At 39.1% G+C, this 12,786-nt stretch overlaps 1 protein-coding gene across 2 annotated transcripts in view; it reads left to right on the plus strand.

Moving 5' to 3' along the window:
* The window catches only part of LOC113226229 (nuclear pore complex protein Nup88), a 200,650-nt gene that overhangs the window by 108,791 nt on the left and 79,073 nt on the right, over positions 1-12,786 (plus strand). For both annotated transcript variants that reach the window (XM_026458788.1, XM_026458787.1), the window contains exon 2: positions 5,808-5,977. In XM_026458788.1, coding sequence (XP_026314573.1) covers positions 5,808-5,977 — 170 coding nt within the window. The remainder of the gene's footprint in view (positions 1-5,807; positions 5,978-12,786) is intronic.

The following is a 12,786-nucleotide window of genomic DNA, read 5'->3' on the forward strand; positions in this document are numbered from 1 at the left end:
CGTATTAATGTTATGTCTGTCACTATTTTTCATAAAGAAATTACTATTCCTTTTAACATAAATTACATTTTCATAAATGTACTGTGAGGCTAGTGTAAGAATGTTAATTTCCTTAAACTTATCTCTCAAAGATACTTTGGGGCCCAGATTGTAAATTGCCCTAACTGCACGTTTCTGCAGGACAAAAATTCTATTGATATCGGCGGCATTACCCCAAGGCAAAATGCCGTTTGTCATTAGACTGTGAAAGTAGCTGAAGTAAACCAATCTAGCGGTTTCGACATCTGAAAGTTTCCTTATTTTTTTAATCGCGTACACTGCAGAGCCGAGCCGTTTTGATAACTTACTTATATGGGGACCCCATTGCAATTTAGCATCTAACGTTATACCTAGTAACTAACCTAGTAACTAACTAATACAACTGTATCCACAAGATTCAATTTTTCGTTTCCAACTACAATGTTTGTAACCGTCTCTCTAACATTGGGTAATGTAAATTTCACACAATTTGTTTTTTTCTCATTAAGAAGTAGGTTATTAACAGCAAACCAATCAACTACTTTAGATATAGCATTGCATAGCCCCGCACTAGGGAAACCCTGTGTCGCAGGTGCCATGGACACACACATAGACAACCACAAATTACACCCAAACTCACGAGAGCAATAAATGTAAGCTTTACAAATATTTCTTCCGGCCTGGGAATCGCACATGGGACCTCTGCGTGGCAGTCCGGCATGGTAACCATTCGGCCACAGAGGCAGTTAATAATCTTTATTTCATAGCAAGATACACTTGAAATCGTCATACTGAATAAACTCTACTGCTCATTCGTAAGGCAGATTCCCCTGAGAAGAATGAGCCAGAAACTCTAGGAGTTGCTCTTTGTAAATATACATTTCAATGCATTTATCATTACAATATTTAATTTAAACATCTTAGATCGAGACTACCTGCATGAGTTAAACTGATCTTCACCACGGATTTTTGTCATCCAGTACGCAGAAGCTGTATAGTAATGACCTGTAGTATAAAGATTTGGTTTCACTATAGTTTTAAACCTCGTAAATGGCAATTGATTTATATAATCGTTTTATCTTTAATTTCTTCTAAGTAAATGTTAATTGCTGAATAAAAGTCTCTTTCCTTAAATTACTTGCTGACTTAGTAGCAGTAGAGTGCCTTGTTAAAGAGTCTGTCCAGGGAAGTACCTTTCCTATTTCTGCCGCCAAGCAATAATGTGAGCATTACTGCGTTACGGTTTTGGAAGGTCAGGATGTTGGTGAAAGTACAGGCACATGGGACTTGTCAACTTATGTTTCAGAGTGACAGACGCCGTTGCAGTGCCCCTCAGATTAAAGCTCTGAGTGGCACTACAACTGCTATTGACAGGCGTGTCGCTTACCAGCAGGCGCACGACTTGTTCCGCTCGTCTCTTAATAAAAAGAAACTGGACATTTGCCGAATTCTTTCAAGGCGAATTCGTCTACCTAAAAAATCTTAAAAAAAAACCGCGTAAGTAATACGTGGAAAAATGACCCTCTTTATTTTTTTGCAAATATCAACAGCTATTGGCACAACTTTTTCAATTTCCTTTAAAATATAAATCGCGAGCATCAAACGCCGAATAATTATGTGCGTAATGTTAGAGGAAGCGGCCAAAAGCGTTGTGATGAGAAACGACGCCATAGAAGACGGCAAACGAAGACTGTATAGCAAAATCTTCTAGTTTGAGAATGAAACTTTAAGCTTAGACAACGGCACGTCTCCACTCGTAAGGAATTCAAGTCACTTCTATGCCATTTACGATAAACTGGTCCATGTTTCCAAATAAGTCTGTGGCTCTAGTGGAAAGGGGTACAAGTAAAAACAATCCAAAATTACAAGGAAACGCGAAAAACGCTTAACGCTTCTCACATCTCCTTGTAAAGTTGGGTATTTTTACTCGTATCCCTTTTTACTAGAGCCACAGAAATATTATAAAAACCTTATTATAATGTTACTATTATGAACTAAATATAATTTGAGTTACTTTTACCCCTGTTATTCATCACGTTGCCAGCAATCATGGCATAACATCGTGTTACAAAGTTAATTCGCACAGAACACTATTAACAACAAAAGTCTTGTCTCGCAAATTAATATTTACTCCCATAATTTTCCCAGTCGGTGGGAAAGAAGCGGAAAAATGAAGCAGGAAGCGAGCTTCCTTGTTTTATTGATTAAAAAAGTTTATTAATCATATTGCCGACGGGAGGCTAGTTCAGTATAGGAATTACGTGATATTTTTTTTGTTTAATTACTTTGATTATTAATGCTCAGTTGTGGCATGGACCAGGAACTGTAAAAGGACTGCTACTATCCATCCATCCATCAATCCGTACTACTATGAGCTTTTAGCTTTGCCTGTCAAATTCGTACTGTGACCTCACAAAAACAATTCACTTTCGATGCAGTTTACGTTCCCTATTCAAAATCCGTTCACCTTTTCTTTCATAATAAAATCGTATCATGAGGTGCCATTTGCCATGCAAGTGGTGGTCTTATCTGTCAAAATAAACAATTTAAAGGAAGTTACTATGATTTTGTCAAATGTTTAAGAAATTTCGTAACATCATTATTTGTTATATTTTTAGGCTATATGCATAGCCAATTGTTAATAAATAAATACTATTATTATTAATCGTAATTGCAATATTTAAATTGTATTTTAATTATTTCAACAATTTCATTGAGATAGCGAAAATCGTAAAATAATGCCATATTTAATTTTAACGCACTAATCGTAACTCTAAAGGAGGTTAAATTTCCGTCTTGTGTCTAGATGGCGCTGATCTATAGCCTGGAAGTTGTTTATGTTATGTAAACGGCCGTGGATATGAATTAATTCTTCTTTTACGAAAATACAAGTAGACAGCTTTCTTTCTTCTTATATAATTCTATTTAAATATTTTGTGAACTTTGACAGACATGCGTATCATTATATGTCATTGTGTGTTACAAACTAATTCATAAACTACCGCTTTCTAATAAGGGTAAACACAATAAAAGAATATCCAGCAGTATCCATAAAAATAAGTTAAATTAGCGCCATCTAGTTGATTTGTTTGTTATCGCTAGAAATTAGAGTAGCTTTAATAAATTGCAACCTGTCAATATAAAAGAATTAGTTACAAAAATAGCTATTCGGTACTCGTAGCGACATCTAGTTTACCAATAAGTACTAAATACCCGACAACGCAGTCTTATGTCGCGTTTAGCAGTCGTTTTGAGTATTGGCCCACTCGATGTAAAAGGCCACATCTGCAAAATGACAACTTTTTTTATAATATCAAGTGACGGAACGAACAAGTCGTGCTACACCTATGGTATGGATGGTAGCCTGTCCATAACAGTTGCAGTGACACTCAGAGCTTTAAATCGCAAAGATCTGAGGGGCACTGCTACATAAGTCCCATGTGCCTGTAATTTCACCAGCAACCTTACCCTTCAAAATCGGAACACAGTAATGTTCACATTACTGCTTGGCGGCAGAGCGGAGAGCTCTACTGCTATTAATAACTTTTCAGGAGAGAGGTTTGAGAATCTATACTATCTCACTTAGCTTGTGTCGAGTGGCAGGTACACTGGCTTTATTTCAAAATTTATGTCTTTACAAACGAAGCCAAAGCCTTTTGAAAAATGTATATCGTATAGGATGTGTTCGAATCCGATAAGGGGGCCTACCATATAACCTTTCCAAAAACAATCTTATCTCAATGTAAGCTTAAAGTAAGCTTGTTATAATATTACTCATATTCGTACCATGATAAACTTGTCTACCAAGAAATGTATTATTGCTAAAGTGACTGAAAGAACGAATGATTTCCCAATATTGTCTATTTCTTACTAAAAATAGGAAAGAAATAACGCTATATAAACTGTATAATGCCGTCTCTTTCTTTTTTGATGTTCCGACTCGTGTTATCGTAGTAGATAAAGTACTTAATGTTATTTACATTCAAAGAATTTTAACTGCCAAAAAAAGAAAAGTATGTAATAATGAAATCTATTAAAATTACGTTGCTTTCAATTATTATTCCGCAATTTCACGAAGAAAAATAAATAAAACAAGCTGAGTTTTGATAATCACGTTGTGAATTCGGAACTATAGTCTGGTGTCAACTGTTAGTTTCGCCAAGGAGCATATAGATGGCGCTGTCATAATTTTACGAAATAAACATCGCGTATTTTTATTTTACGAGAAATTATTTCCTATGTGCTATTAAATAAAAAATATACAAAATATTGAAGAGATATATGTAAATACATAAGTTCAACTTAACTTTTAATGATTACAAATCAATATTAAGACAATAAAACTGAAAATAATATTGTTTCCATTGCATCCGTGTAACTATTTTAAAATTGCTGAATTTGACATAAGAGCAATATTATTTTAATGTCAAAGTCGCGTCATGGTACAAACTGGATGAATGAATAGTTATACCGCTGCCAATAAAACATCATAGTTTTAACATTACAAATAAGCTTACTTTAAGCGTGTTATGGTACGAAAAATCAAAGTAAGGTTAAAGTAATATTGTTTTAAGAGGTTGTGGTAGGCCCCCTGGTGATATAAAAAAAAAGGATGTGTTTATTACGTATAACTTCTCACATCCAATGTTTGACAGTATTTTTTTTAATACTATAGGTAGGTATATATGGCTTTGCTTTACAAATGCCACTAAAAAAAGAAACCGTTTCGTCTTTAAGCACCTCAAAATATGACCTTAATCATCGTGTTAACTAAATAACAATAAAATAAAAAGTCATTTATTTCTCCTCAAAACATTAGAAACACAATACTTAAAAAAGACAATTGAATGATGTGGACAAAAAGGTAAACGACTCAGCATTGCTGATTTTCAGTCTCCACCTGTAGCTAGCTAGCTGTTCGCTTGCTGTAGATTTTTCTATACATTTAACCTAAAATTTAAAATTATACTACTAGGAGCTTTAATAGACCAGTTGTTACTCGATTCTCGTACAGATAGGAGCCATGGCTTACATCGTTTTTTTTAATGTTAACAACGTTTTAGCGTTGGAGGAGACTCGTGCCCAGCAGGACGTCTGATGGTTGACGACGATGATTAAATAAAATTTATTTAGAATTACGAAAGCAAAGAAACCTTCAAACTGGTGACGGTCATCATCGTACCTGTCGAATCAGTAGAACAGTTTCAGTAGTAATAGAGCTTCTTGTGAAGGGGTTCCTTGTGACGTCCAGACATTACTGCCACCTTAAAGCTCGCATTATTGCGTTCTAGCTTAGACGGGTGCTGGCGAAATTACAGACACATACTTACTCCTCTGGCTCAGCGACCCAAAATGTGTCCCGGCCTCCGAAACGAGGTGATACCAGTTTCTTCGGTCCTGTCCAATCTCTCGCCAATTGATGGCTTGTAATTCGCGCAGGTCCACCTCCATGGCGTCGCTCCAAGGATGCCTGAGACGACCAACCGGTCTTCGTCCAGCAGGTCGACCCAGATAGGCTCTTTTCACGTTCCGATCCTCTCCCATTCTGTCTAAATGGCCGAGCCAGCGAAGTTTGTACGCTTTGGTTTCGCCGATGATAGTTGGCTGGGCGACGAGATCTTCTATTGCGGCGTTTGTATGGACGCTCTACCTGCCATTCTCTGTCTGAGTGGCTCTGCAACTGCTATGGACAGGCGTGTCGCTTACCACCAAGTTCACGACTTGTTCGTCCCGTTACATGGTATCAAAAACACATTCCCTTGAGTCTTATTGCATGCTATTTGTTACAGAAACTTCACCTCCTGTCCCCACCAGCGTTTCAAGTGGAAAGAGTGGTAACCAGTCCATGTGGCAGCAGGATATGCGTCTGGGGGTCTCGAGGGGTCACAGTGGCTGAGTTGCCGTCGCGATGGGGAAGAGGAGGGCTTTTCGATGCTGGCAACCAGACGGTTTTGTGCAAGTAAGTATTATTTATATTTGCTATTGTTCCTTTTTTTGTCGGCCGAGGTCAAGAACTCAGGTTCAAGAACAAGCTTACGATACGTGTTGAATCGAGCAGCACTGTTCTCTGCATATGTGCTGAGAGATTATTTCAGCGCAGACTACATATTGTTATTACACATAGGTTTACTATGAAATAGCTGAATACACCCATAACGTATTGCTCTGTAACAACAATTTTCTTAACCTTTACCATGCTGCGGCATTTTAAAATACTATCGCCTACTAAATTTAGGGTCCAATAACAGTCCAGTAACACGCCAGGTTTCATAATACATAACTGGTTAAAAACAAAAAGGAACCCGAACCAACATCCTGGCTGATAAGTTAGCAAGAAAGCTGGCACGTAAGCATCGTGTATTTTCTACTATCACGGTAAATTTTGTTACCTATTAAGCTCCTCGAAGCGGCTATAATGTTGGCCTGAGGTAACGATTAAGACAAAGATTATTGTTTTGATGGTAAACCTGTAGATGCGACAGACGTATGAAAAAGCTATCCAATTTTAAAATCTACTTTCAATACCTGAAACAAGAATAGGAAAATATGTATATGCGTATGTAATTTTTCGTAAAGATTTGTCAATTATCGACATGCAGGTTTCTTTTTTATTTCGAATTAGCATTTTTTCAGCCTGTTCAAAAGTTATCAAAATTTTGTTTACCAGTGTTGTCGTAAAGACAAAATCACTTAAGTTAAATTTGTATTGTTTATACATATTTACTGTTTTTATACATTTGTTACGTAGTGTTTATTAAAACCTGTGCGTTGGTGGCTCCTTCTCTATAGATTTACGTACATTTGCCATTGTTTAATAGCAATATCAGCTCTCGCTAACGGAGTAGAAAACATCGTAACGAAACCTGTACGCATGTCCACGAAGAACATGTCTATTTATTTATATTATCAATAATTGTGTGTCAATGTGTACTATCAGCAAAATCGATACGTTACCACTTCAAGGGTTCTTTTTGCATGAAGGTAGCGGCGGTCAGTAACGGCCACTCGCCGATTGCTTGTTACTGTAAACTAATGGCGTTTAAGGGCTAGATCGTATTTTTATTATAAACAAAAGGTTTTGGCTACAGTCCGCTTGCAAAGAAAACTGTTTTCGAACTAGAAAGGCTTCAGCGCTGCTGATAATATATTCCTCCCTGCGACAAATTGACAATAAGCATAAAACTAAGTTTATTTTCAATAGCATCTTGCCGTATACATCCTCGCTTTAGCGCGGCGAAGTCACCACTCTTTTGTACATGTTATTAGGCGGCTATATCTCTCCATTTGCATATTTCGGCAGTAAAATTAATTCGAAGATTTGCCCGCATCCAGACGAAGGGGGGACGTCTTGGCGGTGGTACTTCGAATTTGTGCATTCAGATTTTATAATCTATGGTTAAGTAGTCACTATTGAAAATATGACAGCGGTACTAGCACAGTGGGAGAACGGTGCTTCCTTGTGAGCAATACCTCTTGCCAACGTTGAAGGAAAATTTCGTAATGAAGATGTGTGTCGAAGACTGTACACAACCTTTAAAATAATCAAGTTTTTGTACGATTTAAAAATTTTGATTTACAAAAAAACTTGACACTCTTAATAGTGAATTGGTCAGTGATAGTTATAAGGTTTCATAACATTGAGGGAATAGTAAACACTAAATAGTGTTGTTACTTATTACCAGAGTGTTTTTTTAGTAAATGATTTGTCTTACATTTCTCTAAAAACGAACGTAGACAAAAAATAAAATTGCGATTGAGCCAATCTCAGAAGAAGGTGCAATTTCCTTCGTGGCCGAACGGTAACCATTCTGGATTGCCACGCAGCGGTCAGAATTTATTTTTCTCGTGAGTTTGCGTGTAATTTGAGATGTCATGCCACCCGCGTAGTACGGGCTCTATGAGTGTGTACGTTATTACTATGATTAAACTAGGTGCTTAATTTTTTACACCCTATACACACCATGTATTTTATAAATGTTCATAAATGACGTATCGTCACTTTCTCTCAGTGGAGTAGACAGAGACGACGGTTTTTATATTACTAAAATCATATCAGACTTTCGATTATATAGGTTTCCTATATTACAAGCTTCTGCTTAATTTAGGTTAGGCTCTAACAAGGATAATGTAAATATAATTTTTTGTCTACTATATTTTGGTTATGTTTGTGAAGAAAAAACATTAAAAAATGAAATAACTAGATGCACACTTGGACACAATCCCACCACTAGGGTAGCATGACAGGGCGCGTCTTGCGCGAGAGCGACATGAAGTTCGAGATCTCTATGCGGGAGTAGCAGTATCTAATGGCCGAACTCTTACACAAGGAGCTCTGTTGTTTTTAATTTTAGACCTGATATTGTGTTTCTTGGTTGACTTAAAGACTTGGTTGAAATATGTACGCCGAAGTCGGCCTTTCCCCAAACTTCCACCCACAAGTTTTGAATATTCGGTTTCTAACAACAAAAGTCATTATATCACATTAAAGGTATTAACTAATGTTAATGTAACGATTATAATGGTATCATGTTATTATTTATAGCGGTAGTACAACGAGAAAACGTTTGCTACTCAATTGGAGATACCGATTCGAATCCCTGTTGCGGCCTGTACCAATGACTTTAATTTCTAAGTCTCTATCATAAAGATAAAGATAAATTTGTTTCCATATAACTTAATCTAATACAATACAAACAAATGTAAATAATGCTATTATAGTATTCAAATAAGTGTGTAAATACCATGAAACTCTAATTTCAAAACTGGAACGCAGTACTGCTTACATTAGAGCTTGGCGGCAGAAATAGATAAGGTAGCAGTACTTCCCTGTAGAGCTAGCACGATAAGACGCGCCTTGCGCGAGAGCGACATAAAGTGCGAGATCTCTATGCGAGAATAGCATTATGCTGCATTATTAAAAACATTATGATATTGACAACACGGTATTCCAGGCATGAATGAATATGAATTTGAAGAGTAAAGACTCACTCCATTCGAGTACTCTCCGACAACATGTCAGTACTTCAAGCATTGAACAGCTGTGACATAAACTCCGGGCTCATTTACGAATGCTATCAGACATACATGGAGGTATGTACACACAACCACGTAACTCTACAATGTATTAAAGGATACAGCGCCCCATGTGGCAATGGCGCAGCAGATGAACTAGCCAGAAAAGGGTTGGAGACGGACGCTGTAGGATCAGAACCCATAGCGTCCCTCCCCTACCAATGGCTAAGAACAACTATACACAAAGGTACAAAATCTTCTCATCATAACACATGGACAGCCCTTACGGTTTGTTGATAGGCGAGGGAAGTACCCCGACGCTCAACGCCAGTCTTTCTCGAAAATTAACCAAACTTAAAAGGCAAGAGCTGCGCACTCTAACTGCCGCCCTAACGGGTCATGATCCATACAATAAACACCTTTTTTAATTTAGGTATCACAGAGAGCCCTTTATACAGAGCGTGCATGGAGGGGGAGGAAACGGCCGCGCACATCCTACTACACTGCTCCGGCGTATCCAACTACAGGGCGAAGTACCTTGAAGTGCCGAGGTGGCTTCCCAAAATCTTCTGTAAACCGAGGAGGTTGCTAAGATTCCTGGAGGAGCTTGGGTGGCACGAGTAGGACCCTGCACCCATCACACGCAAAATAGGCGCTTTGTCGTCGAGTTGCACACACCAGCTCGTTGCACCAAGTACCAAGTATATAAATTACGACCTCCGTGGTACAGTGACTTACACACCGGTTTTCAAGGGGCCGCTATATCGGAGGTCTCGGGTTCGATCCCCGGTCGAGTCAGTGTAGAATAACTACCATTTCTATATTGTCTCGGATTTAGGTGTTTGTGGTACGTTTCGTTTGTTGTTTGTGATTTTTTTTTAATTCAAATGTAAGTGTGCATTTGACTTCCAACTCACCTGATGGAAAGTGACGATGAGGTCGACGATGGAGCATGCACACCTAAATAATGCCTATTCACTCTCGCCTTAAAAAGGTGCAAGTTATAATGTTCAGGGAACAAGTTATAATGTTCAGGGAACAAGTCTGCAGGCAGAGAATTCCACTCCATAGCCGTTCGCCATATAAATGTGGAAGCGTAACGCTTCGCGCGAATCTTTGGAATATCCACAACATAGGGGTGGAAGCCAAGCCAAGCCTACGCCTAATCTCCCGATGATGGAAAGGGGAAGGCGGAATTAAACCGTGTAATTCCATCGTACACTCTCCGAGATATATCCTGTAAAATACCGATAAGCAGGCAACTTTACGGTGGTGTTCAAGGCTCTGCAGCTTCGCCTCTACTAATTCCGAGTCACCGTTCCGAGTTCCAAGCCTCTTGACACGCTTGTCAATTGAATCCAAGGTGGCCAGTTGGTATGTAGCAGAGCCATCCCAAAGGTGGCAGCAGTACTCCATACACGACCGGACTTGTGCTTGATACAGCTGAAGCAACTGTCCTGATGTGAAGTAAGGCCTCACACTGGAAAGGATGCCAAGCTTCCTGGCTGCATTTTTGGCCATGGATTCAATGTATCTGCCGAAGTTCAGATTCGACGACAGGTCCATTCAAAGTAGCTGGAGACGGTCGGCTATCGGTATAGATATATCACGAAGAGTCGGAGTCAGCTCAAAGGGATTTCGTTTTGTGGAGAATAGACACGCCTGCTTATGGTAGCGTTATATTTGACAAGATTGGCATCGCCCCGATCGGAGACTGCCTTGGGCGTCAAATATAAACGGCTAACCATGGACACTTGACAAGACTGAATTTCCTCTCCACTGACTCCTGCATTGGTCAAGTATCTATCTACAACTGTGCTGTCATCAGCATACGCAAAGATACCTGGAATTAACATATCATTGATATGCAGCAAAAAGAGACTTGCAGACAGTACAGAACCCTGAGGAACTATCACCATATGTTCGGAAGAGTAACCTTCTAAGACCACTCGATTGGAACGTTCACTCAAGAAATCCGAGATCCAATTGCAAAGGTCAGTGGTTAGCCCATAACATGGAAGCTTGCTTAAAAAGCTTGCGTGCCAGACCCTGTCAAAGGCTTTTAAACTGTCCAAAGACACTGCAAGTGCTTCTTCTTGCTTTTAGGCTATTGCCTTCCTCCATATGTGACATGCATGCACAAGAAGATCCCCAGTCGATCGCCCTCGTCGGAATCCGCGTTGGAGATCACTGAGGAGGTCATTGTCTTCAAGGTATGACAGGAGACTGTTAATGAGTACACGTTCCCTAGTCTTGCAGAGAATGGAAGGGATTGAGATAGGTCTATAATTGACAGGGTCAGCTCTGCTTTCTTTTTTGGGCACAGGTTGCACGTTTGCAAGCTTCCAATACCTGGGAACTACACCAGTCTCAAGAGAGAGGCGATACAGGCGTGTGAGAACAGGAGACACCTCAGGCGCACAGTTACGTAGGACTACCGCTGGAATTCCATCTGGCCCGTTAGCTTTATTCACGTCAAGATTCCGCATAGTTCTAAGTACTTCTTTTTGGCATATGCGAACTGGCGCTATAGTGCAGCCAGCCTGAGGTAAGGTAGGTGGTCGGTTCCCTGCGGCATCCAAACGCAATGTGTATGATGTTGTCTAATATTTATTTATTGATGATGTTGTCTAGTAGATACTAATTAACTGCCTCCGTAGCCGAACGGTTACCATGGACTGCCACACAGAGTCCCAAGTACGATACCCGGGTTCGGAGAAATATTTGCATGACCTACATTAATTTCTCTCGGGTGTAATTTGTAGTTGTCTAAGTGTGTGACCATGTCGCCCGCGACACAGGATTTGTGTGTGCGTTATTAAATTACAAGCTAATTTCTAGGGTCGGCGGACTAAAGCACATAAGTCAAAGTGCATCATTTATTAATATATAGTTATATATTTTTTGTGTTGTGTATAGTGTTGGAAGGCGTGAAGAGAATGATAAATTTGCAAACGACGCCTCTAGAATCCAGTTACAAATTTATGAAGTAACAAATTAATTTGACGTGTGTGCTTTTAAATTTTAATGAATGATTTTAGATTTTGACCTATGTCCTTTAGTCCGCCGACCCTAGATTTAAATTATGATCTTAATGTATCACTAATAACAACACATTATCTGCAATGAATTTTAACGAGAACATATGGCATCTTAGCAAATTACCCATTCTCAGGTTACATAGTGAGCAAGGTAGAAATTAATGTTTCTGTTGCGCCGGCCGTAAAGAGGTAAGTGCTGCTTAAACTAATGCCTGCTTAATAACAATGAGCTTACACCGTGTGAGCAGATACGGTTGCATTTATGTAGATCTTATATCTCACTTTTAACAGCGTAGTTTTACAGGACACATTCAAAAACATAGTTTAACAGCAATAGAGCTCCTTGTGAAAGAGTTCGTCCAGGGAACTACCACAACCCAGCACTAATGTGAGCTTTACTGCGTTCCAGTATTGAAGGGTAAGGGTGCTGGTGACGTTACAGTCACATGGGACTTGTCAACTTATGTCTCAGGGTGACGCGCGTAAAAGCTCTGAGTGGCAACGCAACTTATGGGTAAACGTATTTAAACGCGGAAGTGGCAGGTAAAGAGTGTACAAGATAATAATAATAATAATAATTGGGATCGAGACATCATCACCAACCACACTATCCTCAGCAACAGACCTGAATTAACACTAACTGTTAAATCTACAAGACCACCTACCTCATAGATATTGCCGTTCCCAATACAAATAACCTAAAACAGAAACACAC

The sequence above is a fragment of the Hyposmocoma kahamanoa genome, unplaced genomic scaffold, assembly GCF_003589595.1.
Source record: "Hyposmocoma kahamanoa isolate Upper Pololo Valley unplaced genomic scaffold, ASM358959v1 185, whole genome shotgun sequence".
Taxonomy (NCBI): domain Eukaryota; kingdom Metazoa; phylum Arthropoda; class Insecta; order Lepidoptera; family Cosmopterigidae; genus Hyposmocoma; species Hyposmocoma kahamanoa.